The sequence below is a fragment of the Lepidochelys kempii genome, chromosome 1 (assembly GCF_965140265.1).
Source record: "Lepidochelys kempii isolate rLepKem1 chromosome 1, rLepKem1.hap2, whole genome shotgun sequence".
Classification (NCBI taxonomy): domain Eukaryota; kingdom Metazoa; phylum Chordata; order Testudines; family Cheloniidae; genus Lepidochelys; species Lepidochelys kempii.
This window is the reverse complement of record NC_133256.1, coordinates 155,360,627-155,386,239: the sequence shown is the minus strand read 5'-3', so window position 1 is coordinate 155,386,239 and position 25,613 is coordinate 155,360,627. Positions and strand designations below refer to the sequence as shown.

At 44.9% G+C, this 25,613-nt stretch overlaps 1 protein-coding gene across 1 annotated transcript; it reads right to left on the bottom strand.

Annotated features, from left to right (window-relative positions):
• Positions 1 to 341: 341 nt before the first annotated feature.
• ICOSLG (inducible T cell costimulator ligand) lies at positions 342 to 24,351 on the bottom strand. Its single transcript, XM_073359119.1, has 7 exons — positions 24,130 to 24,351; positions 18,221 to 18,261; positions 13,987 to 14,352; positions 11,163 to 11,447; positions 8,033 to 8,203; positions 6,401 to 6,436; positions 342 to 4,421 (listed from the first exon to the last, which is right to left on the bottom strand). Exons 1-7 carry the CDS (start codon positions 24,141 to 24,143, stop codon positions 4,411 to 4,413), a joined length of 924 nt encoding a protein of 307 aa, XP_073215220.1. The 5' UTR covers positions 24,144 to 24,351; the 3' UTR covers positions 342 to 4,410.
• Between the last annotated feature and the right edge of the window lie 1,262 nt (positions 24,352 to 25,613).

Genomic DNA, 25,613 nt, shown 5'->3' with positions numbered 1-25,613 from the left:
CATGAATCTGTTTCTTAGGATCTGCTTCAAGAGCTACATCGATGGGGATTTGTATGTGTGTCTCTTCCATCCAGCCAAACAATTTCAGCACCAGACATAGGCCTGATCAGAACATGGAATTAAAATAATTAAACTTCTTTAAATGAAGGAAAAAGAAGCTTGCCCTTAAGGCAATTCGAACAGGCCTTGTTATCTGTGGCTGCATTGCCTTGATCACTCCATCTGACTTTCTAGAGCAGCATTACAATGCGTGATGAATGGGTTTGAAATTAGAAGCAGGTGAGACTTTCCCTTTGGTAATAGGGACCCATGCCCGAGACAGATATATTTGACTAAACATGACAAGCTAAATCAGGGCTTGTTTTATTGGAACCATAAATATGGTAACTAATCAGGACAGAAGAACAAATAAGTCAGTCTTGTATCCTGGTCCCACTGATTGTAACATAATAGTAACCTAGAATTTGCCTCCAAAACATAAGACATAACCCAAACAAATACATCAAACTAGCAAAATCAAGTGGTCACCATTCAGTACTTGCTACACACGACAGTAATCTAATCAAATAAAATATAATTAACTTAACAAAACTATTAAGAAGAGTTGCTACGTTCATTTCTTACATCTCCAGATAATAGGTGTGGCCTTTTCTGACTGAGGAATACAAAGGAAGAAAGGTGCTTTTAGAAAAGGTACATATGTGTAAGGCATGATAGCGGTATAGGGGCTGGTAAAGCCAGCCATATCTGATCTGAAAGATAATAACAAAACTTCTGCAGGATGTTGTACTGGACCATTAAGGAATGGATACATTTACAGCTTTTGTTCACATTTGTAGGGTATCTCGTTCAACACTATAGCTTTTTATCAATATATCTCCAGATGTCAGTAAAAACAAAATACAGACAGACTTTGGACTGCTGAAAAGATCCAATGTCTAGGTCAAGGAAGAAAAAGAAAACGGCTGGTATTAGAAGTAGTTTAGGGCACCCTTCTAATCTTGCCTGCAAAATATTGTGAAACTCCTCAAGCTTGCAGCCCCAGCTGGGGATGAACAGCTCTGGTTTAAGACGCCATTGTGCAATGTGTTCAGGCTGAAGCTAGATTAATCAAAACGCTCAAGGAACAGAGTTCAGTATAACTTCGAATTTTCCCCAGAGACCTTAGAGACCAAGCAATGCGTATTTTGTCCATCAAATCCTCTTGTTTCATAACAAGAAACAAAAACCAACCAACAAAATCTCAATGTATAGAACAGTTTCGTATGCCATGTGTTCCCTCCACATGCCTTCCTTTACATTGTTATCACAGACTAGCAGGCCGCATAGTCGCAACATGAAATTCACATTCTTTAAACTACAGTAGAACCTCAGCGTTCTGAACACCTCGGGAAAGGAGGTTGTTCGTAACTCTGAAACGTTCCTAACTCTGAACAAAACGTTATGGTGGTTCTTTCAAAAGTTTACAACTGAACACTGACTTCATACAGCTCTGAAACTTTACTATGCACAGAAGAAAAATGCTGCTTTCCCTTTATTTTTTTTAGTAGTTTACGTTTAACACAGTACTGTCCTGTATTTTTTTGGGGGGAGGCGGGGGAGGTGGTCTCTGCTGCTGCCTGATTGTGTACTTCTGGTTCCAAACGAGGTGTGTTTTCGTTGGTCAGTTCGTAACTCTGGTGTTCAGAACTCTAAGGTTCTACTGTAGTCATAAATATACCAGGCTTTTCTCTTGCTCACATATATTTAGAACAGTGCCACAAGTACTCCTTTTCTTTTTGCATATATTTAGAAGTTGCACACACGTATCACTCTCTCTTTAAAGCTCATGGACAAATCAATTTAAAAATCAAAGTATTTAAATGCCTCTTTTCTTCCCATACTGCTTACAGCATTGTGTACTTTCCAAACATTCCCCACCCTCTTAAAATCTGAGAGCAGATCTAGTTTGCCTTAAAGTGAGTGCTAATTGGAGCTTGGGCTAGACCTAGAGCAGACTAAGGCTGTGCAATCTTCCCACAAAAAGTTGGGTCGGTGTTGTAACCTGCTGGTAGAATAATAGAAGTGTAGGGCTGGAAGGGACCTCAATAGGAGATCTATTCCATCCACCTGTGTTCAAGCAGGATTCCTGATAGGGGTTCATCTAACTTGTTCTTAAGTTACTGCTTTGTTAGCCCAATCTTGACTATTGCTTCAGCAGACACTCAGATCAGATCATCGGGTGGTTTTGTAATATGCACAATGATGGAATGTGGCCACCAAATTTATTTTAATTTAACTAGGATTTGAAAGTGAGAAGCCAGGGCACTAACCCACCATTGCCACCCGGTGCCATATCCCCAGCATAGTTTGGAAAAGCAGGGTTATGATTCTTTCATTTGGATGGCATAAAGGTGGTACAATTCAGAATGGAGATGGATCTAGAGGGAGTAAAGTGCCTGAAGCAAGCAAATTAAGCCTCCTTCAAAACCCTACGCACTGGGAAAAATTAGTTGCTTTGATTTTTACATCTTTCACTCACAGGAGCCCTGGCCATGGCAGCTTTACAGGGATCGTATTTTCAACTTCTCCTTGTGCACTAGGCACAGGCAAGTTACAGCTTTCAGTGTCAGGCATCTGCTGTCTTTTCATCTTTTTATTTCACCCAGGGCCGTCCTTAGGCATATGCAGCATATAAGGCGGAGGGAACCTGAAAATTTGGGGCACCCCTTGGTCTTAGTGTCCACCCTTCCACCTCTACCTATCCCTGTTCTAATCTGACCCTTCCTGCAGGCTCCCACCACAGCTAGCTGCTGCAGCCGGGTGAGTCTTCCTCCGGAGGGGATCTAGTACTTAAAAGTGAAAAAGCCTTTGAGCCTGCCAGACCTGTTAGCACAACACTGAAACTGTTAAAGAGCCATTCAAGTGGCTGTAGCTCACGAAAGCTTATGGCTCAAATAAATTGGTTAGTCTCTAAGGTGCCACAAGTACTCCTTTTCTTTTTTCAAGTGGTAATGAAGCCATTTAACAGGCATTTGCCAACCTCCAGGTATATTCTGTCAGTTTCTGAATTTACTGACAAAAACAGTTGTGCATTATTTTAATATTTACTCAGAACATGTTCGTCCACAGGACCTTAGGTTAAAATTTGCTTTAAAAATATTTCATTAGTATGTTGCTGAAGATTATAAAATCACATCTCTAAAAAATCCTTGCATAGATTTTTAGATGCACAATCTGAGTATTCATCTTTAGCCTTAAATGCTTGGATCTTCAGACATATAGTTTTTAAAATAAATCCTCCAAAAGACTACCCTTATCTAAAATACACATGTGAGCCCGGGCTGCCGTCAGGCGTAGGTTACTAGTTTAATAATACTGCATAGGGCCCCATAAATCCTAAGGATGGCCCTGATTTCACCAAACATTTACTTTGTCCGTTAATGATGTTCTTGCTGTATCAATGGCAAATGGCATTCTACACACCTGTTTTTATGGGGGTGGAGGGGAGTGTGTGCAGAGAGATTGTATTTCAAACCTCCAGTATCCCAGAGGGAGGGAGTGGTTGATGCTTGACATGCCAAAATGAGGATAATCACCCTGTGTTTTTTTGTCCTGTCTCCAAAATATATGCACAGGCAACTGCTGATCTGAATTCAGCCCAGACAGTGCTGAGGTAGTGCTGTACACTTCCTAGGAATCCAGGTAATTTCTGTGCTCTGTCAACTGATGGAGACTCCCTTTTTGATAGAGTACTCTGTAAAATGTAGAATGCACACTTAAACTGCAATAAAATAAGGCTTCCTAATGTTCATACTCAGAAGTTCTGTTCAGCTACAGGCACCTGTACCTCTGCATGTCTAAGCTGGAAGCTTCGGGATATTTTTGTGTTGCCATTGCGGCTGCCCAGAAACAGTGAAAGGATGCATGGAAGAAGAAAAACAGGCAATGATGTTTGCTCTACACAAAGTCTTGCAGTTTTCACTTGCCTAGCTGCCATTTTTCATGTTCAGTAATCATTATGAAAAGTCTGAAAGGCAGAGAGAATTTTCAGCACTGCTGAAAAACAGTTGCTTATCTGCTAGTAGGGCATTCTTTGACTGACACAAAATAACAGTTGGCAGTCTTTCATTCCTGAACCAATGCTTCAGCATCAAGGTACCATTGTACCTTTCACTCATACAGGTGTTTTGAAGAGTGTTTTGAAAACCAGCGCAACTGCTGATTAGAAGTGGCAGACTAAAGCAGGTGGATTTTGCTCTCTCCTCTGTCAGAGAAGGTTTTTGCCATCTGTCCTGGCCCATGCTCTGGAAACACTATGCCATTTGTGTTGCAGATAATGCTGCCATCCTTGGCTTCAACATAGCGTCCTTAGCTTCAACATTCTCTTGGTACATCACCAGCTGCCCAAATTCTCTGAGAATTTCCCATTTAAACGTGTGCTGTAAAGACAAAATAATTATTCGTTTTATAGACAAAAACTACTAATGTGCTTAACTGACAATCAATGAACAGAGAAAGATCATGAAGTCAAAGATAGAAAAGGCCCTTTAATCCAGATCCTGCAATTGAATCCTCATGGGTGGATCCCTGCACCTGCACAGAGCCCCATGATTTCAATGGGACTCCAGTCAGGCCCTAGAGTCCATCAGTGCGGATCTAGTTGTAGGGTCAAGACCTTAATCTTCAAGTGCATCTCACCCTGCAAATGCAAGAAATGCCCCCTCTCCCTCAAACAATGGCCTACTTCAACATTGTTTCATGTCAGCTGCCACTAGAATAAAGAGGCATTAACTTTAAAAATTCCTGTATTGTAGCAATATAGCCAAGCCTCAGCTGACCCTCTTATTTTCATATCAGTGAGGATTTCCCAGTAAATGATCTGACCTTCCATAAGGTGAAAATTAAACAGCTAAAGCAGAAGAATTTTTTGCTTTAACACTAAAAAGTGGAATGGCCACTTCAATCTGCCCAGGGTGTTTTCACATGGGGCTACACGCACCCTGCACCACTAGACTGAAAAGCTAAAATGATGTAGGGCCAGATCCTCTGGTGCACTAGGGAAGCTTTGCACTGCTCTCTTGGCACAAAATGGTTCTCAAACTAGTAGATGCAGGAAGACACAGCGGACCCGTCCCTGCAGTGAGTCGTGAACCACCTCCCCTTCCCACGGCTGGTACAGGACTGTGCCTGGGGGAAAGGGAGAGTGGGCCTGGCATGTTCCTACGCTCCGTTGTTAGCCAAAGCAAACCAGATTAGTGTTTAGGGTCTGACCCTGAACAGAGAGAACCCCAACCTGCAGGGGAGGGGTTGTCTTTTTTTTTTTTAATGTGTCCGTACGGCGCCCAGCACCATGGGGCCCCACTGTAACACAGATATTTACTACAACCAATATTAATGTGACTCAAGTAGTTTTTCACTTAACTACATGTTTATGGGCCAGGTCCTGGGATCTGGCCAAGAAGCACTCAATATAAATCAAGAGACTTGAAATAAACTGCTTGTACCATGTAAACAGATTTCACTGCTGTCTGGAGGAGAAAACCCATTGTTTATAAAAGGTCATTAAGCAGGAAATGGTTTAATGTCTGTTGATTTTAAATGGTCTGTTGAATCAGCCCAGAATGGTCTGGGGAGTATGTAAATTGTTCATTAAGCCAGTTTATATATCAGAAATGAAAAGCTAAGCATTTTTTGATGTAAGGGATGCTTGCTTGCATTAGGTATTTTAAGTTGTATTGGTGCAGAGCAGTTGTTATAGCGGCTGTTTATATGCTTTTAAAGCAGTGTATTTTCTGGACTTTTATACTGTAATTCCACACAGATCCACCATCTCTCTAGCTAATTTTGCAGATGCAGCATAGGATATGGTTAACACTTGTCACACAATAAATAATATCAAGTAGTCATCCAGACAATCCTATCTCTGTCTGCTTTCACTAGATCTGAGTTTGTTTTTAAATCATGCCTTGTTTTCCTTTTTTACAAATGGGTACTGCCCTTCTAAACTGGCTTGCCACATAACATTTTAATGGCCAAGAGTACAAGATTTAAACAGGCTGTAGGTTTAGATTGTATTTCTTCGTTGGGGAAAGGAGAGTACATAACACATTTTCTAAAGATATGGGCCAGATTCTAAGGTAGTGTAAACAGGCATAGATCCACTGAAGTAAATGGAACTATCTGGATTTGATCAAGGGAAGGATTTGTCCCCCTAAGAGGTGTTACACAGAAAGGAAGAGAGCAGCACTTTTGAGGCGTATACTGAATTTGTATGAAGTCAGAAATGGGTAATATTGCGCAGTTTAAAAACAAAAAATCATATCAAATATTTTGTAGAGAGTTGTAGCACGGGAGCCCTGAAGTTATGTAGCTCCTGAGACACCTGTGGTAAGAGTGTGTCTGATCTTTCACTACTTACTATTGTGCTGTGCTCCATCTTCATTTTGTTGAACATCTGTTAAAAGAAATACAGCATTTTAAATATGTGAGGTGGTTTATTATCTCTTCTTTGAACTGCAGTAGCCCCAAGGAGCATCAATAAAGAATCAGAGCACCATTGTGCTAGGCATTATGCAAACAGTAGAAAAAGGAGTCCCTGCTTCCAAGAGCTTACAGTGTAGGCAACAGGTGGATGGAACCCACAAATGGAAGGGGAGGATGAGGCAACAAGAAAGCAGGCAAATCATCATACAGTTAGCAAATACCTTCGCTCACTACCTCTCTAGACTTATAAGGATGAAAACATTAGAACAGTCTAAAGATACAAATTGAGGTTTTGTAAATTTCCAGGCCTGTATGAATAATTCCAGCTTGGCTCTACACAACATTAATCTTCATGAGGAAAAAGTTACAAGCCTCAGGTTTGTTGGGCCAAGTGACCTTCTTGTCTAGCAGTTCATCTTACACTTAATTATATTATTCTGAGTCTGACATGGCTACAACTACACTGCATAACTTAGTTACCTTGATATTTCATAATGGAGTTTGGATGCTGAGACTATAGCTTTAAATCACAGCCCTGCATTGGGTTGGAGTGGCTTTGCACCACCCTGTGGCAGTTCTGAGAGGTATTGTGCCTCAGGGAAGCGCAAAGCCATAGGCACCAACTCTGGGTGCTCCGGGGCTAGAGCACCCACGGGGAAAAATTAGTGGGTGCTCTGCACCCACTGGCAGCCAAGCTTCCTGCCCCATCTCACCTCCTCCTCTGCCTCCGCATCCTCCCTTGAGTGCGCCACATCCCAGCTCCTCTGCCTGCCTCCCAGGCTTGCTGCCGCCAAACAGCTGTAGCAAGCTCCGGGAGGGAGGGGGAGGACCGGGAACGTGGTGCACTCAGGGGAGGAGGCAGGGCCGGGGCGGGGATTTAGGGAAGAAGTCAAATAGGGGCAGGGAGGGAGTGGAGTTTGTTTGATTGTTTGTTACATGGAATTATAGTAAGACATGATTGATTCTCACTTGGGAAATTGTAGGAAACTGGTAGAGTACGGAATTTGTAATAGGATCTGGAGCTTTCATCCAGGGCCTAGACTTGGTGACCTCTCAAGGTCCCTTCCAGCCCTACACTTCTATGATTCTGTAAATCACTGATTCTAATCTTCTCAAGACAGGTGATAACTCCAAGTGATTATCATCCAGTTTTGGTTTGGTCTACATGAAATTTGTGTGTGATCTCAGACCAGTTCTTAATGGAAAGCTGTCCATATTACACAAACCCCTCCTTATCATTACACTCCTCTTGTGGATAGTCTCGGCAGAGAAGCCAAAGACTGAACAGATGTAGAGCCCAAACTACCAGTGCATTCAAAGGAATGGTTCCTCTGGTGTGAGGTAGGTTGGTATAACATCATGAAATATACATGAAATGTACCAGTTTTGTGGCTAATTTAGAGTATAGCTCCCAGTGTTGTCAATTCAGCACTTGTCATGAGCTCTAGTTTCACTTATAATGTAGAGAATTCACAACTACGTATGACAAATTGTAGAATATTAAATATTTTGGAAAAATGAAAAGAACTAGTCATATCTGACCAACAAGTGTAAATGGTTTAATTACCTGCATATGATTTCCGGTAAGGGGATTTCCTTTTCCACAGCCAGCAGGTTAAAACAACTAGACCAGCTAACACAACGGCAATGGCAAGGACGCTTCCAGCCTGAGCTCCCGGTTTATTTAGCTCTAACAGACTGCTTTTGGTAGAGTTAGAGTTTGTGACGTTTTCCGAGTCTGAAGAGGAATAGAGAAGCTCTCAAATTTCATTCCAGATGAGTGTTCAAGTGCATTTTATAGACATGAGATTCACACAAGTCTATAGGTTTCTATAGCCCTCCTATACAAATAGCTTTCATCCCACCACCATTTTCTGAACAAGGCCAAATTTCTACCTACATGGTCTTTAATGATTAATTATTATTATTACACACACTTTTTAGGCATACATTTTCCTCCTGTGGAAGGATTTAGTAACACAACTTCTCTTAAAAATGACAGCACTATGGGTGTTCAAGTGACAAAGTCCTTCCCACACCAAAGCTGGCTGTCATTTTGGATATGTTCATCTGAGAAAGGAATCTACTGAACAGCTTTCGAAGATTAGTTTTTGAGTGATTTGTGTACTCAAAATTAGACTTGTTTTCAAACAAGAATGAGGGCCAGATCCTTAGTTGGTGTAAGTTGTAACTCCTTGGATATCTGGTCCCAAAGCTTTCAAAGCCTCCCAGTGACCATGAGGATTCCCTAAGGAGACAACCCAAAATGGCAGTCATGTTTTGGCAATTGCCATGAGACCCTGCAGTTCATCCTGCAGGTCACCACACTACACAAGTGACAGCACTAGGGAGTACATATTCTTGTGCCTGTATATTTATTTATATATTCCCAACCCACAGATACACAATGATATTACTTTAAAACTGATGCTGCCTTATTGGACCAAGTACAGGATTTTGTAGGCTCCTGCAGGAGCTATGAAGACTCAGCTGCCATCTTGACATTGTTCCTTTAGTGGAGAAAATCCCCTACAGCCATTTAAAAACTTTGTTTCCTACTCCAAAAACCTACTGGAACTAGATTTTCTATGAAAATCTGGCTTCTAATAAGTATTCCGCTGTTCTAATAAGTATATTCCGCTGGCAAAAATCTTTGGCAGAACAATTGTTCACATGTGCCATAAGAACAGGGTTGCCAACCCTCCAAGATTGGCCTGGAGGCTCCAGGAATTAAAGATTAAATCTTTAATTAAAGATTAAGTCCTGTGATGAAATCCCCAGCAATACATCCAACCAAAATTGGCACCCCTACATAAGAATCCCCACCCTTTCCTCAGGGCACTTGCTGGTTTGGTTATGCTGCTTCGTTTCCTCCTGGCTAGTAGGGACGATGCCCCAGTAAGGGACAAGAGAGGCGATGAGAAAGCTCCGATATCTTCTGGTCTCTGCCTACAACACAGGTTGCGTCCTCTCCCCACCTTCTCAGGGCCAGCTCATCATACTCTTAAACCTATAGCCCATTCTTCTTCTGCCCTGTCTCAGGAGACATACACCACTTCTTCTCCTCTTTTCCTGGTTCCAGATTCCCCTTCCATTCAGCAACCATGGCAGACAGTAGGTTTGAGCTGTTGCCTATAGACTTGTAATTTTTTAAATATCTGCTGTAAATAAGCAATAAAATCAGCACAAGTGCATTCAGAATAATAATAATCCTGGCCCTGTTGGAATCAATGGCAAAATTCCCATTGATTTCAGTGGGGTTACGTTTTTTTGTTTGCTTGCTTTCTTCTAAAAACAGTAGAGCTGTTGTATTGTATTCTGGAAAAGTTATCAACCTTATAAAAGGTAAAATAATTCTTTTCAGAATGAATGTGACAAAATGTCTTTAGGAAGATAATAGTGAACAGGTTATTCCTGTTTCCTACAGGGTGGAATGTTGGCATTAGCAAGCTACCAAATGCCCCTTATCTTGCAATCTGTACTCATGGATCTTTGCTCACGCTAGTAATCACGTTGATTTCATTGGTATTACTTCACTGAGTTTGCAAGATAGATCCCTCTTGTAGCAGCCAGGCAAGGTACTAACAAACTTCAACAGGACTTTAAAAAATAAAGTGGAAACCTCTTTTCCAAGCTGCTGCTGTACCCTCAGTAACTCTCCCTCAGCCTCTTCAACTCCTCCCTCACTCCTTCCTGTTTCCTGTCCTTTCAGACTTCCAACAGCCGGTGCTCCCAATTCTAATAATTACAAGCAACATCCAAACACCACAATCCCTTTAGCTCTGACCCTGCATTTGGCTCTGCAAAGGCACAGAGATCTACCCACATAGTGCTGCTTGCAGGATCGGGGCCTAAGATTGCAATGTCTGGAGCAAGGCTCTATCTTGTCTTTATGCTTGTCTATAAGGCATCTAGCACACTACGTGTGCTACAGCATGTAAACATAGATTTGAACAGAACAGGAAAGGTTATCTGTTTTGTGAGTTTGAGTGGCTAAGTCTTGGTTTTTATTACTAATAACTTCCATCAGCAATAAATTGTCTATCATCCATGTGTCTCTCATTGATTGTTCTCAATGCTTTGGCCTAACATCATTTCCAGTTATTTGGTGCTTGGCTGAATAATCCAATTAGGCATTTGGTACGAACCTAGTTTCAACAGTGTCTCTTTTTCTTCAAATCAGTTTTGGAGACTGAAAACAGAACTTTAAAACTACCCACAGAAGGAGCATAGCTAAGAGAGTGGTTGTAAACCAATGTGGTGGGACTTCAGGAGTCATGGATCCACCACATATTAAAATGTCTTTCCTTTGAAAGTAATCCTTCAGCACTGAGCTAGGCCTCGTGTGGTTCCCACAGGAGCTGAAGGGGGAATCATAGTGATTCCAAAATTGTTGCAGGGGGGTGGGGAGTGGGAGAGAACTGTTATGATCAGGATGGTGCTTCTTACTTCCACACAGAGGAACGATGATCTGTGTGCAGACCTGGGAGGCTTAAGAGGGTGTTTAGCTTCATTTTTAAAAAGTCACATTTAAATATAAACACTATGGTCTAAATTTATATAGGCTTTAAAAATTAAGCTCATTTCAGTCGGCCACTGGACTATCCCACTCTTAATGAGGCTGCTACTCATCAGAGATGTACATGTACACGTAGACAAACACACATCTGTTATTTGCCATATATTAAACAACTTACAGAGGACAGTTAGATTTTGCTGTAGTAGTTCATTTTCTATGATGCATCCTATTTTTATATCAGAAGTTGCTTCAATCTTCAGTGTGCTGAAAACACTGTATGTGCCATCGTTGTCTTGGATGATCTTTAATGATGATGGATGGAGGGAGCTGTTGTCTTTTCTATTTATCCAGTAAACGTTTGGCTTTGGGTATCCTTGGCTATAGTTGCAACTTAATGTCACCTCTTCTCCAATATTTGGGGGGATTCCTATAGGTCCACTCAGTACTGGCAGGCTGTTATTGGCTGGAAAAGGAAAAAATCATTAGCATTTTATAATCTTTTCAAAAGATTAATAACAGATTATAAAGCACAGGTTCTGGGGATTACAAACTCATAGCTCAGACATAAATATCACCCTGCATGGACATTTGGCCAATTACTTCAGTAATTTATTGAAGGAGGCAGAAGGCCAAACGAGAGGGAAAAGAGTCTTAAACTCAGTTCAGTAGCATTTTGCAAGAAGATTCTGAACTAACTCAGACCAGGCCCTGCCATGGAAGAGGTTGTAGGAGGTGTATCAGAGAGCAGAGCTCTCCCAACTGTTCTCCTTGTGGAGATCCCCCACAATGCCCATCAGGGCAGATGGGGATGCACACACAGTTGCACAGAGGAAGTCCTGACTCCGAGCCTGGCAGAACTGCATGAGGCTAGGGTCATCCACATGGAGATCCTATGTCCTCTGCACTCCCTGTCCGCTTCATTCCCTGGCAACACAGTTCCATTGCACAAATAAGGAACCCTGGACCACGTAGAGAGACTTCTGCAAGTGATAGGAGTGGGTGTATGGTTGTAAGGAATTGGCAGATCTCCCTATTTCCACATGGAGGAATGCAATCCATGCGTGGATCTAGGAGGCAGAATCCAGACCTTCCTTTGCACACAGTACTATTTTAAAGCTATTTGGGACTAATTGACTTTGTCTCTTTCAGTCTTCCAAAATATCACAAAGCAATAAAGAGTGGTATATGAACGCAGATCAGATTAACAAATGAAGTACTGCTTTATGCCACAAACAACTCTTTACAACAGAAATTCCCAGCTTGCTTACAAAATATTTTTTTCATTAATTTTCCATCTGAATAAATAAACTTCCAGAGGACATGGATACTTTTCACAAGGGCCAGGGCTTTAATTCTGAGGGTGTCAGGAAACACCAAAAGAGGATCTACTCTTATTTTCAGTTTACTGCCTAAGGCTATGATACTACAGTCAGATTCACCCCAACACCTGTATGGTACGCACTGACTTCAACAGGGTGTTGGCCAGGTGTAGGCCTTGGCTCGTGATCATCTGGGAGGATTAGGGACTAACTTTTTTTTAAAACTCAGATTCTGGCCAAAGTGAGGCTAATGCCCTTCTGCTTCCTCACATCTGTGTGACCTGTGGGAACTGCACAGTAACATTTGCTCCAAGCTGAACTGTTTACAACAGCCAGAAATGAAGAGTCAGTTAAGCAGAGTTAGAATTGCTATCCGCAGCTTCAGAGTCTCTGTCTTGGATTTTGTTAGGATGGGGATGATGTGAATAAATGCAATAAGGCAGAGGAGATCAGAGGTTATGAAACCTATACGGGTGATAATAAAATAGATCACTTCATCATTCCAAGCAGAAAGAAATATTGGGGGGAGGATGGGGACCAGAACAGCTGCTGGAAGGGAGCCAAAAATTAGAAATGTACCAAATATCTAACCGTCACTTTTATTATTTGTATTACATAGTGTCTAAGATCCCCAGTCACAGAACTGGACCCTGTTGTGCTAGTGCTATACAAATGGGACAAAAGATGGTCCCTGTCCTAAACAGTCCTTGGTTCAGCCAGGCACTTGAGCACATCCATAACTTTAACGTGTTTAAGTGTGTTGCTGAAGCTGAGCTAACCTGACTAGCTGGAATTTGTATTTGGGTGAAGCCAAATAGCTGTACAGTTACTGAATAATGAAGTATAAATGTATTAAAGTGGATCATTACAGCAGAATGTTCGTAATGAGAATCAATACCAACCGTAAATCAGCCTCCCAAAACACGGCACAATACATATTACTCTTTCTATTGCATTTGGTTACGAATATATTTTATAATGGCAATAACAAGTTAGTAACACTGCACTGCAAACGGAACGTTACTTGTGGTTCCTTTATGTGCATGTTGGGATTTCTCTCACCCTTTGTCCTTATTAAAGCTTGTTTTCCACAAATACATTTTGGCACCTGATTCTGAAAAAAAAAAATTACTTTTACTCCCTACCCCCAACCTGTGTTGGGTTCATGTCACATCTGGCTCTCGGGAAAGGGGCAGTAGAGCCAGCCATGCCACAGATATCACTGGGCTTTGGAAAGTCATTAAAGAAAATAGTCATCTGAAGACAAATAGCAAAACTGTCACTGGGGTTTGGCCAAGTACCTGTCTGAGGCAGAATTTGGGTACAGTCCTGCCTGAAACTGCCTTGTTTAACTACCCTCTCAGTAAACATAAGTGTTCCCCCGCCCCTTGTGTCCCTCTCTGAACAGCTGAGGGAAGGGTAAGCCAAACAGTTTGTGCTTCAAAAGTTGGAGGACTAGATGATTTTGAATTGTTTATTGTGATACTGTCTTTGACCGAGTTAAAAGCTTGGATTGTCTAAGAGAGGCAAATTAGTGTGGTGGCACCGCCACCATTTGGGGCATGGGGAAATCCTCCTCCCTTAGCCTATTGTGTGACAAATGCCCCTTCTGCAGCATCCACAGAGATCTAGGGTGGCAGACTGCTGTTTAATATTGGTTTTATATGGGATAGAAGGGCTTACCTGCTACCTTGAGGGTCACATCTGCCCTGTGAATAACCCTGAAAACCGTGTCCTTCTTCTGTATTATGCACTGATATGTGTGTTCATCTCTCAGGCTGACGTTTAGCAGCAGCAGAGAAAAAGTGCCATTTTTCAGCTTATCCTGAAATAATCGAGTCCTGTTTCTGAAGTCTGCACACTGCTCGCTTTGGTTCTCGTGACCAGAATTAAAGGTGTGTACCACTGAACACGGTTTTAAACCATCCGCTATTTGCCAAAAGACCCGTAGCTTATTTAAAATGATTTTTTCCTCTGGAGTAAAAATGCAACTCAGTTCAGCAGTGCTGCCTATTGTGCTGATAACTTTCTTATTTTCCTCTGCAGTAACTACAAAGATAAAAAGGGGAACAAAGAGAAAATCAGTCTTAAGAAAAGCAGTTTAATATACTTGTCACAATCCTACTTACCAGCTGGTTTGAAAAGGAGTACTTATATTTTAAAAACAAGAATATCAATATTCACTTGTTTGTAAAGAAAAATAATTGCTTAGGGCCAAGTTCTGATCTCATTGCCACCAAAGAAGGGAGAAAGTATGATCCAGTGATAAGGACACAGGTTCAAAATTCTCTTCTCTGCCACTAACTTTGTGCGTGACCATGAGCAAGCCACTTAATCTCTCTGCTTCTCAATTCCCCATCTGTAAAATGGGGATTAAAATGGAGACAATAGCACTTCCCCACCTCACCAGGGTGTTGTGAGAACAAATACATTAAAGATTGTGAGGTGCTCAAGTAAAGGGGTGAGGGACATACAAGTACCTAGAACAGAAACAAAGTAACTGACTCCACTTGAGGTACTCCTTACTTGCACTGGTATTACTGATCCTTAAAGATCATGTGTAACATTATATATTCATTTGTAACAATTTACCATGGGTCGTGATGGATTCTCCATCTCTGACAATCTTTAAATCAAGATTGGATGTTCTTTCTAAAAGATGTGCATTAGGAACTATTTTGGAGAAGGTCTATGGCCTGTGTTATACAGGTGATCAGACTAGATGATTACAATGGTCCTTTCTGGCCTTGGAATCTCTGAACAAACATTATATGGTCCCCACGTTAAACGGGCAACAAATAGCAAAATTAAAGTAAAGAATAGCAACTCCTTAAAACACAAAGAAATAAAATATATTTTTTGAGAAGATATTTTCCATGGGCAAAATTCAGACACTCAGGCATGCTGACTGGAACTTGTGTACATGGGTGGACCTGTTTAAATCAATGGGACTAGACCCCAGGGCTGGCGCGAGACCAAATGGCGCCCCATGCGAGGAGTGTCTTTGGCGCACCCCTCCCCTCCATTTGTTAAACTTTTGAATACCTTACAGCACCCCAAACCCAGTGCACTCCAAGTCCGGTACCCCAGGCGGTCACCTGGGCCTAAATCCGTCCCTGACTACACCCATGAGAAAGTAATATACACTGTGAGGAAGGGTGACAGATTAGGGCACTATATGGAGAATTTTTCCCTGAAATGCTGTTAAGTTTTGAGTGAAGGACTCCAGACATCGAACCTACATTAAAATTAATAATGACTTTTACTGTACTAATAATGAGTGCAAATGAAAGTAACTCTTGGACTGCTAGGCAATGATCCTGTGAGGAGCCATGTGTGCACTGACCCATGTGTCCGCACACAGCCCCATTCAGCACATTGTCCCTTGAAGGACTGAAACTTAAAAAAAATTCCGACCTATTAATATAAAATAAAGCTTCTTAAACTGTGCCCATCTGTCCCCTAGGGGTTCTTCAGATTTCCCTTCCCTATATTTTCACTTCTTCCATGCCCTCAGATATCTCAGATCCATGACAGCCATCCTCTCTGGAGGGAGGGCTGGATAATCTTTCAGTTGTCTAGAGGTGGTAGCTAGACTTCAGTGTGAGATGGCACCCCTACCCAAAGGCCCAGCAGAAGAGTTGTGCTCAGCCCAGGGAATGAATGGTGGAAGGGTTAAAAAGGCTGCTATTTACTCTACTTAACCATTCAGTTCTTTACATTTTGGCAAACTGTGTGTTCGTGTGTGTTTGTGTTCCAAGAGGGCTTATTAGGACCTCATGAATCCTCTCTAGTTACTTCCTCATTTGTGCACCAGCATCATCACTGTTAACAGGGAAGCCCAGGAATAGTGTTTTAGGCTCTGTCTGTGACTACTTAAGCATACGTTTAACTTTACGTACACGAGTAATCCTATGAAAGTCCAATGTAACTAGTAATGTGCATAATGCAGTTTTGCCAATCCCAAGCATACAAAAACCAGGCCTCACAATATCATGGGATTAATTAAAAAAAATAATATTGTGATTTTTAATTTTGCGTTCTATTTCTTTGCCTTCTAGTTTCTCAACACATTTATGTTACTTCAAGTTTTTCTCCACAGTCATAGGGGCTAGAAACCTACTTTAATCCCCCCTTCAAATAAATGCTAGATTCTCACAAAATCACAGGACTCAAAGGGTCTGAGCCAAAGCCCACTGAAGTCAATGGGAGCCTTTCCATTGACTTCCATATGCTTTGGATCAGGACCTGGGGCTTGGAGGAAGAACACCAAATATTGTAAGAATCATGATAAAATCTCAAGTTTTGGTAACACGTTAAACATGTGTAAGGGTATGCCGGCACTGCAGCTGGAAGGTGTGATTCCTAGCCTGGGGAGACAGACTTGCACTAGCTCTGCTTGAGCTAGCATGCTAAAACTAGTGTGTGAATGTTATGGCACTGGCAATGGCTTGAGCTAGCCACCCAGGCTCTGACCCAGAACATTGGGCAGGCTTGGACTAGGGTAGCTAGCCAGAGCTGCTGTCAGTGCCGTGACATCTATTGTGTGCTATTTTTAGTACACAAGCTCAAGCAGAGCTAGTGCAAGTCTCTCTACCCATGCTGGAAATCACACTTCCCTGCTGCAGTGCAGACATAGCCTAAGGGTATGTCTACACATCAATTAAACACCCGCTGCTGGGCTGGGTCAGCTGACTCAGACTTGCAGGGCTCTGGCTGTGGGGCTGCAAAACTGCTGTGTAGACATTTGGGCTCAGGCCGGAGCCCAAGCTGTGGGGGGTGTTCCAGAGCCCAGGCTCAAGCCTAAGCCCAAATGTCTACACAGAAATGTTCAGTCTTGCAGACTGAGCCTGGGAGCTCGAGTCAGTTGATCTGGGCCATGCGCAGTCATGCCGTGGGGCTTTAATTCCAGTGTAGAGGTACACTAAAAGGCCTCAGTCCTGTGAACAAAGGTACTACTTGCTATGAATAAGAGTGGCAGATTGTGGCCCTAAATGGAAAGGTCACGGTATACTGCAGTACATTTACTACTGATGTGGTAGGGTCACATTCTCAACAAACACCTTTTCCCATGCCAAGGTGGAGTGCGCTGTGACTAGGTATGTACAGTTTTAACAAACACTAAACGACTCAGCCAAAAGTATATGATTCTGTGTCTAAGAAGAATGGGGCAACTTTTCATTCTTCTATGAAACAGCAAAAATACTTTAAATCTCATTTGATAGTCTCTCTATCCCCGTACCCACACTTTATTTGGGGGTAAATTGGGGAGCTTTTAGTAATCAAGAGCGTGAGAAATGTTTGGTGCTTACCAGTAATGTATGGTGCTAGTTGTATTACTGGTATCGAAATTGAGACACACTGACAAAGCAGATCTGTATAAGTCTTAATGTTCTAGTTGTGAGGCCTCTTCCTGGCAGATGTGTTGATTGTGCATTGATCGCTAGGTCAGCCCAAGGCCAGAACTTGCAGAGGGGTTCTGTGCAGGAAGGGCTTTCAAAACTGTGCTGCAAATGTTAATCTTTCTCTCCAGAGGTTAAGGCTAGTGCATTTGCACACAGCACTGTTTAGCTCCTTTTTCATATTAACTCAGAGCCAGATTCTGATAACTCATTCTGCACAGTACTGTATTTCATGAGTGTTCCCATTGACTTCAATGAGAGTTCTCAGGCAGTAAGGTATTATTCAGTCCGAATAAAGGTCCCCAGGTAGTCCCAGTGTCCTTAATAAAATCACAAGGACATTTGACATTCTTTATGCAAATTACAAAAAGTCTCATATTAAAGAATCTTTATGATTCCTGTTCAAAAGTACTTTTTAGATTTCTGATTTATGTTGTGCACATACATATTCTGCATTTTCAAAAAATGCTTGTATTAAAAGTGATAATAATAAGAATAACTTTTTCTTAACTTACCAAATCCCAGAGCACAAAGAAACAGTAACCAAAGTCCAGAGCTAAAAAACCCAAAAGATAAAAGCACAATGATGATAATGCAATTGTAAGTGCATCCGTACTATTCACAGTTTTAAATACAATAGCAGTAGCGTAGCATAGAAACAACATATGGGTAGCAGTATCTATTATATAGACTCAGAATAAGCACCCACATATTTGACAGCTACATAATGTCACTTTAAAATTATCACTCTGTGGGAAAAGGCAATAAATTGAAGGAAAATACACTATACTGGGCTTGAAACCAGTGCTATCTACCTTTCTGATTAACAGTTGACTGGATCCGTCTGTGGCATGTCCATGAAACCTGTTGATGTGACTACTTAAAAAATAGTTGACTATGCAGATCACCTTCTTGGGTGTATGGCAGAGGTTGGCAAATTATGACCTGCGGACCACATCCGGCCCACGGGACCGTCCTGCTCAGCCCCTGAGCTCCCGGCCGGGGAGGCTAGTCCCCGGCCCCTCCCCCACTGTTCTCCCTCCCCCGCAGCCTCAGTGCGCTGGCCCACCGCTCCTGCAGGGCAGGGTGGCGGCGTGGCTGGTTCCAGTATGGTAATGGGGCGGGGAGCGGGGGGTCCCAGGGGGCAGTCAGGGGACAGGGAGCAGTTGGATGGGGCTGAGGTTCTGCAGGGGGAGGCGGTCAGGGAACGGGGAACAGGGGAGGCTGGATAGGCATGGGAGTCCTGGGGGGTCTGTTAGGGGGCAGGGCAGTCAGGGGACAGGGAGAAGGGGCGGTTGGATGGGGGTGGGACCCCAGGGGGTGGTTAGCGGCGGTGGGGGGGGTCCCAGGAGGGGGCGGTCAGGGGACAAGGAGCAGGGGGGGTTGGATGGGTCAGGGACTCTGAGGGGAGCAGTCAGGGGGTGGGAAGTGGGCAGATAGGGGGTGGGGACCCAGCTATTTGGGGAGGCACAGCCTTCCCTACCTGGCACTCCATACAGTTTTGCAACCACGATGTGGCCCTCAGGCCAAAAAGTTTGCCCACCCCTGGTGTATGGGAATATATACATAGATAAAATATATATATATATATATATATAGGGAATACGTCATGGTGTGGAGTGGTATAAAGGCCTCACTGGCATGACTGTGGGATGGCTGCATTGTTCCCAAGTGGCAAAGCCACAAATGGGTTATGCAGATCATTCCAGTCATCACAAATAAGTATTTTGTATATGTCATATGTTACAGGAAAAAACTATTTTATGAATGTTTTAGAAAGTCCCAATATTTTTTAAAGCTATGTTTGTAACCCTCCCCCCTATAAAGTCCAGGTGCCTTCACTGTCATAAGTCTCATTGTTCAGAACTTGGGAGGGAGAAATATAAAAATGAAAACCAATAAAGATAACATACACTTTCCAAAACAGTCTGAAAATAGAATCTCTATACATAACAATGCTGACATTTGGGGTCTTTCCAGGGCTAATGCCCTGTCCCAATGGACAGTGATTAATTAATTGCCCCATACCATTGGTATAACCCCCCCACTGCTAGCTCTTCACAGATGTATGAAATCGGACTTAAAAGCCGTAACACTTTTATGTCTAACAAAGCTCTTATGGCTGAGATTGAATCGTGCCCATCTTGAGCCTCAGTTAGGATAAATTTGGGGGTGGGGTGGAAAGGGAGGGGGTGCTCACATTATTCTGGCTCTCTGATAAAAACAAATGTGGCTGTGTGAAGCTGCTCTCATAGGCACTGACTCTGTGGGTGCTCCGGGGCTGGAGCACCCATGGGGAAAATTGGTGGGTACTCTACACCCACTGGCAGCTCCCCACCCCGACCCCCCCGCACCAGCTCACGTCCGTTCCGCCTCTTCCCCTGAGCACGCCGCTGCTCCATTTCTCCCCTTCGCTCCCAGTGCTGCAAGCAGGGATTTGGGGAAGGGATCCAATAGGGGCAGGGAGGGGGTGGAGTTGGGTCACGGACTTTGGGGAAGGGGTTGGGATAGGGGCGGGGATGGGGGCAAGTACCCAGTGGCGCCTGGAAAAGTTGGCGCCTATGTCCCTTCTGCATTCAAATCAGACTGCTTCCTCCTCCACACATGCTGGGTGCCAGCAGGGGGGCATTGAGAGGACAGGATATACGGGCTCCTGCACTCAGTTCCAGTGCCTGGGCCTATCCTAGCCCGAAGCAGCTGGGAGCTGCCACTACAGGGAAAATCCAGCTCCCCTCCTGTAGCTCTGGGTTGGAGGCAGCATGCTCAGTCACTGTGTGGAGATGGTGCATATGCAGTCTGGTTAGCACTAGGAGCCGTGAGGGGATAGTGCATGATCCATGTGTGTATGTATATGTATGTGTGTGTTTCTATCTAACATATGGCTCTAGAATACCTTCCTTTAAAAATTCACCCTGGTACTATTTTTAAATCCTGTGGTTTTATTTGTTTTCCTTCTTAAACAACAGGTCTAATCAGGGGCGGATTAGGGTTTGTGGGGCCCCTGGGCCAGAGCAAGTGGCGGCCCCTCCCCACCCCTTCTGCCTGCAGTCCCCCTCCCTCCAGCCAGGGAGTAGGCTTGGGGTGCAGGGGCTTGCTCCACTCCGCCCGCCTGGTACTCCTGCCGGGGAAATGGGGTCTGGACATGGAGGCTTGCCTTACTCTGCCCACCCGTCCGGCGCTCCAACTGGGGAGCAGGGTTGGGGTGCAGGGGTGCCCATTTTTCTGGGGGCCCCCACTTGGCTTTGGCACTGGGTCTAGTTTCCTGTTGAACCAAAGAGACAACAATGCTTGATTGTCTTTCATTGGACCTTTCAGGGAATTTCCCTTAAGAGGTATTGCTGGTGCCAATGAGAAAGTAAAGTGTTAGTGGGGCTGTCTGTGCTATGTAGCACAAATGCATAACTGGTGTCAATATAAAACTGTTGTTACTGGATTAGAATTTTAATATTTCAGTCCAGAGTTTAGACAAGACAGATCCAGGGGCTGACCATTCTCCCTCCTAAGTGGATGTTAATGCTGCAGTCCACAGTGCTTGCAGAGTGGCTCAGTTACTGAGCACCAACCTGAGCAGGTGAGAGGATTCAGTCTTTCCTTGAAACCAGAGGAATTCCTCTGCATCATGCCCATTGGGGATTAATTCCTGCACCAACTGGAGTGGGAATGGTTTCCACTGATTTAAATGGAAACTGGATCAATCCCTTAGTCTCTTTTTAAACGGTTTGTTTTTCTCCATTTATTTCCTCTCTCTCCCGCCACCCCCTTATTTTTAAACTTCCAGGGAGACAGGAGAAAGTTTCACTTCTTCATTCTCACACTGGCCCAGCGAGATTATAATTCCCACTCTCATCTGCATATTTACATGTACAATTTACCTTCTTCTCATGAGAATTGATTTGATGCAGTTGAAAATTGCAATGTATTTTTTGGTGTGTTTTTGCTTTTCTGAGCACATCAAAAAATATGAGAATGTTCATGTTGCAACAACTGGGTGTTTTGTTTCACATTTAAATCAAATCTAAAAACCTTGACTATGTCCTAAACTGTATCAAGAACAGCTCTTTGTGCCTCATCAATGTTATATGTCTCTTAGCTGAGTTATGTAGAATTCAATTGCCCTAAATCTTTATCTGTTTCATGGCATTTTTCCATAATTATAGTTTTTCAGATAATATAAAACATGTGTTTGTTTAGATCTTTCTATTGTTCACACCTTAACCAAAAGGAAGTCTGTCTGCAGTGACATTCTCTCTACTTCTCACGGTGCTTCACAAATAAACATCAGTAACCACCTACATGAAACAGTTGGGTGCACTGCTGTGGTTTTTCAGCACAGAATCAGTCATGCAGAGCCGAGAGTTGGGGTTGATCACAAAACCCACAGTGCGAGTCATTTTACTCACTTTAATTGTCTCTGTATCCCTAATCCTGAAAGGTGCTGGGCTCCCACAACTCCTACTGTCGTCAAGGGGAGAGGATGGGACTCAGGTGGGAATGATAAAGAGCAGTCCGACTTATTCAGTATGACCCACTAACAACTGCCCTGGCACTCTGTTGCCACGTCTCATTGGAGGCATAACAAACAAATGTAGTTCATCTCCTTTGCTGTAGTGCATGGTAAAAATGTGTTGTCGGGGAACATCCCCCATTCAAAGGGGCATGATAAGCAACTGGCCTTGGGGAAGAATCAACTTGTACATGCAGCAAGAAAGTTTAGCCACTGCGAGTTCCCAGATGAAGCGTTCACACAGGGGTTTGTCTTCCCTAGGAAAAGGGGTGTGTGCCTCTATCACATGGTAATGACAGCTAGGCAGAGAAATGTTTTGAGGAGGATTTTGCTATTTCCAAAATGGATTTTGATCTGATTCAGAACAAAAACCAAAAATTTCAAAATTCTCCATGCAAGGGGATGGAGCCCCAGCTCTGGGGCAGTCTGCCAGGTAGGCTGCCGAGGAGCCAGGAAACCAGGCCAGTTTCCCTTAGAACCCTGCCTGGTTTCTGGAGGAACTTTGTCAAAATCAAACGGTCTCTGCAGAATGTTTTGATTTCAATGAATTGGCAAATGTCAACCAAAAAGGTTTGATCTGAATTTTTCAGACCACCTGTAGTAAGAACTATCCTAAGGTAAAATCCTAGTGAGACAAGGCACTTTGTAGTTTTCATGCAAGTTAGGAATTTGAGATAAACCCTACGCTCCTGCTGGAGTATGAGTGAGTCTAAATTAAGAGTTATAGGGAAAAACATTTGTACATCTAATTCAATGGGAGTTGAAGTCTCTGCACAGACTCTGGGCAGAATTTGGCTCTGGTAGTGCAGGATCTAAGTGCTAATTCTTAACCTAAGAATAAAGAAAGCACCTTTATATTAAGCTAGTTAGAACCACAAAGGCCAGTTTTCAGATTCACTGCAATGTGTATGTGTGTTGGGGGGGGGGGGGGCTGTAAAACTTGCTCTTTGTGTTTTTAATTCAATAATAAAATACCACTGCTATTCAACAGCCAAGTAGCCTTTCCCTGCAATAACAATTCCAATAGAGTTTTCTGTTTTTCCCCCTATGAATTCCAGTCAGTGTCAAGAGGAGATTTATCTGAGTTGCACATTCCTTCCCCCATAACACAAGGAGCAGAAACTGCTGACTTTTTGGGAGCAGGATCAGGCCCTGGCCCCAGCCCCCTGGTTTGCCCCTATTGCCCTCTCTTGATAAAGGAAGATTAAATTATGAGCAGCCTCAGCCTTACCCTGACAGCCACCACAAACGCACCAAATGGCTTGGGGGTGGGAATGAATCAACCTACCGATAGACACACCCACACACCAGTCAGTGGGAAGAGTTGGCAGGAAAAGCTGGACCTTCCTGCAGCCTGGTAACTTTTGTAGTCAGCCCCCCTCCCCACCCACCAACCAATTGTACTGTCAAAATTGAGAGCAAGCGTAGCTGTTCCTGGCGCCCCACAACCCCTCCTGCAGCACAGACACCCAGCCCCCGCACCTGGATCCAGAGAGCGCCGCGCAGTTTTTGATGCCAACAACCCCCCCTCCCCAATGTCTAACATCTGAACAGAGAGCAAGAGTAGATGCTCCTATTGCAGCAAGAAAATCAGCCCCCCCCCCCGGTTTGACGCTGGGCTCCCGGGGGGTTTAGGAGCCGGTTCAGTGATTGTCCATTGCCGAGGAAGGCAGGGGACTCGGCCGGCGGGGCTGGCAGCGCTGTCCAGGGTTTGTCTTTGGGGCGCGCTCGGAGCAGAGCGACGGCCCGGGGGAGGGGAGGGGAGGGGAGGGGGGGGCGGCGCTGGGTACAACGACCGGGAGCCCCCGCAGCTACCCAGCGCCAGCAGGCACTTGCGGGGGGAGGAGAGGGGTCCGGGCAGGCCGGAGACCCGGAGTGTGAACCAGGGGCGAGTCTCTGGGGTCCCCGCGCCGCACTCACCGTCTCAGCTCCATCCCGGCGCGGGGCGCTGCTCGGGCAGCCTCGGGGCCTCGGCGGCTGTCGGAAGGAGAAGTGGAGAAGCAGCCGCGGGGCCGAGGCTGGGGCTGAGCCGGCTCCTCCCTCCTACGTCGTCCAAGCCGGGGATTTCCGCGCCTGGTCCCTTCTCCCTTCCCACGCGGCCGGGGCCGGGGAGGTGACCGCGGGCCGGTCCCCGCCGCGCGCTGCCTCGGGGGGGGGGGGGGGGGGGTCGCGTCCCAGCAGGGGGCGCGTGAGGGAGCGACCCGCCCGCGCCCTGACACGAGCCCCACCCCCGCCCACACAGAAGGCAGCCTCCCGACGGCCTCCGAGGGGTTGCTGACCCAGGAGGGCCAACGCCGCACCGTGTAAACGCGCCTCCCTTTGGTCCCGGGGAGCTTCTCCGAGCCTGCCGGCAGCGTTCAACGCACAGCAGAAGGGCTCAAATGCACCCACGCTAGGGTGACCAGAGGTCTCAATTTTAGAGGGACAGCCCTGCTTTGGGGGTCTTTTTCTTGAACAGGCTCCTATTACCCCCCCTCCCCCTGTCCTGATTTTTCGCATTTGCAGTCTGGTCACCCTAACCCAAGGTGCTGAATAATATCAGTTTATGAATGGAAACTACTCACATGCTCCCTGGTAAGTTTCCAGCTACGCCACACAAGTGAGTCGTCTCCTTTTTAAAAGGCGAACCTGTTGGTTACATAATCGGGAAGAGTCACACTGTTGCTGAGTCTGGAACAATAGGGCAGTGGTTTTCAAACCTTTTTTTTTTTTCTGGCGACCCAGTTGAAGAAAATTGTTGATGCCTGTGACCCAAGGGGGCTGGGGATGAAGGGTTTGGGGCGCGGGAGGGGCTCAGAGGATGGGGGTGAAGGCTGTGGGGTGGGGCTGGGAATGAGGGGTTGAGGCTGGGAGGGGGGCTCAGGGCTGGGACAGGGGTTTGGGGTGTGGGAGGAGTCAGGGCTGTGGGTGCAGGCTCAGGTCGGGCCAGGGATGAGAGGTCTGGGGTGCAGGAAGGGGCTCTGGGGTTGGGGGGTGCCTCAGGGTTGAAGATTGGAGTGCAGGCTTACCTTGAGTGCAGTCAAGGGTGCAGAGGCAGGATTCCTGACTGTCCTGGCACCGTGGACCATGCTGCGCCCCAGAAGCAGCCAGCAACAGGTCTGGCTCCTAGACAGAGGTGCACAAGCGGCTCCGCGTGGGTCTCACCCGCAGGCACCGCCACCCCCAGCTCCCATTGCCTGGGAATCGGCCACTGGGAGTGCAGAACTGGTGCTCGGGGCTGGGGCAGTGCGTGAGCAGCCCCGCCTAGGACCTGCTGCTGGCCACTTCCGGGGCACAGCGTGGTGTTGGAACAGGCAGGGACTAGCCTGCCTTAGCCAGGCAGCACTACTGACCGGACTTTTAACGGCCCCGTCGGCGGTGCTGACCAGAGCCGTCGCAATCCCGTGCCTTACGTTCCACGACCC

Bases quoted from the DNA above. Each gene is read 5' to 3' on its own strand.
- ICOSLG (XM_073359119.1), bottom strand. The intron at 11,448-13,986 runs GTAAGCCCTTCT...TTCCTTTTCCAG, and splicing joins TGTGACCCTCAAGGTAGCAG to CCAATAACAGCCTGCCAGTA. The intron at 8,204-11,162 runs GTAAGTTGTTTA...ATTCCTCTTCAG, and splicing joins GCAAAATCTAACTGTCCTCT to ACTCGGAAAACGTCACAAAC.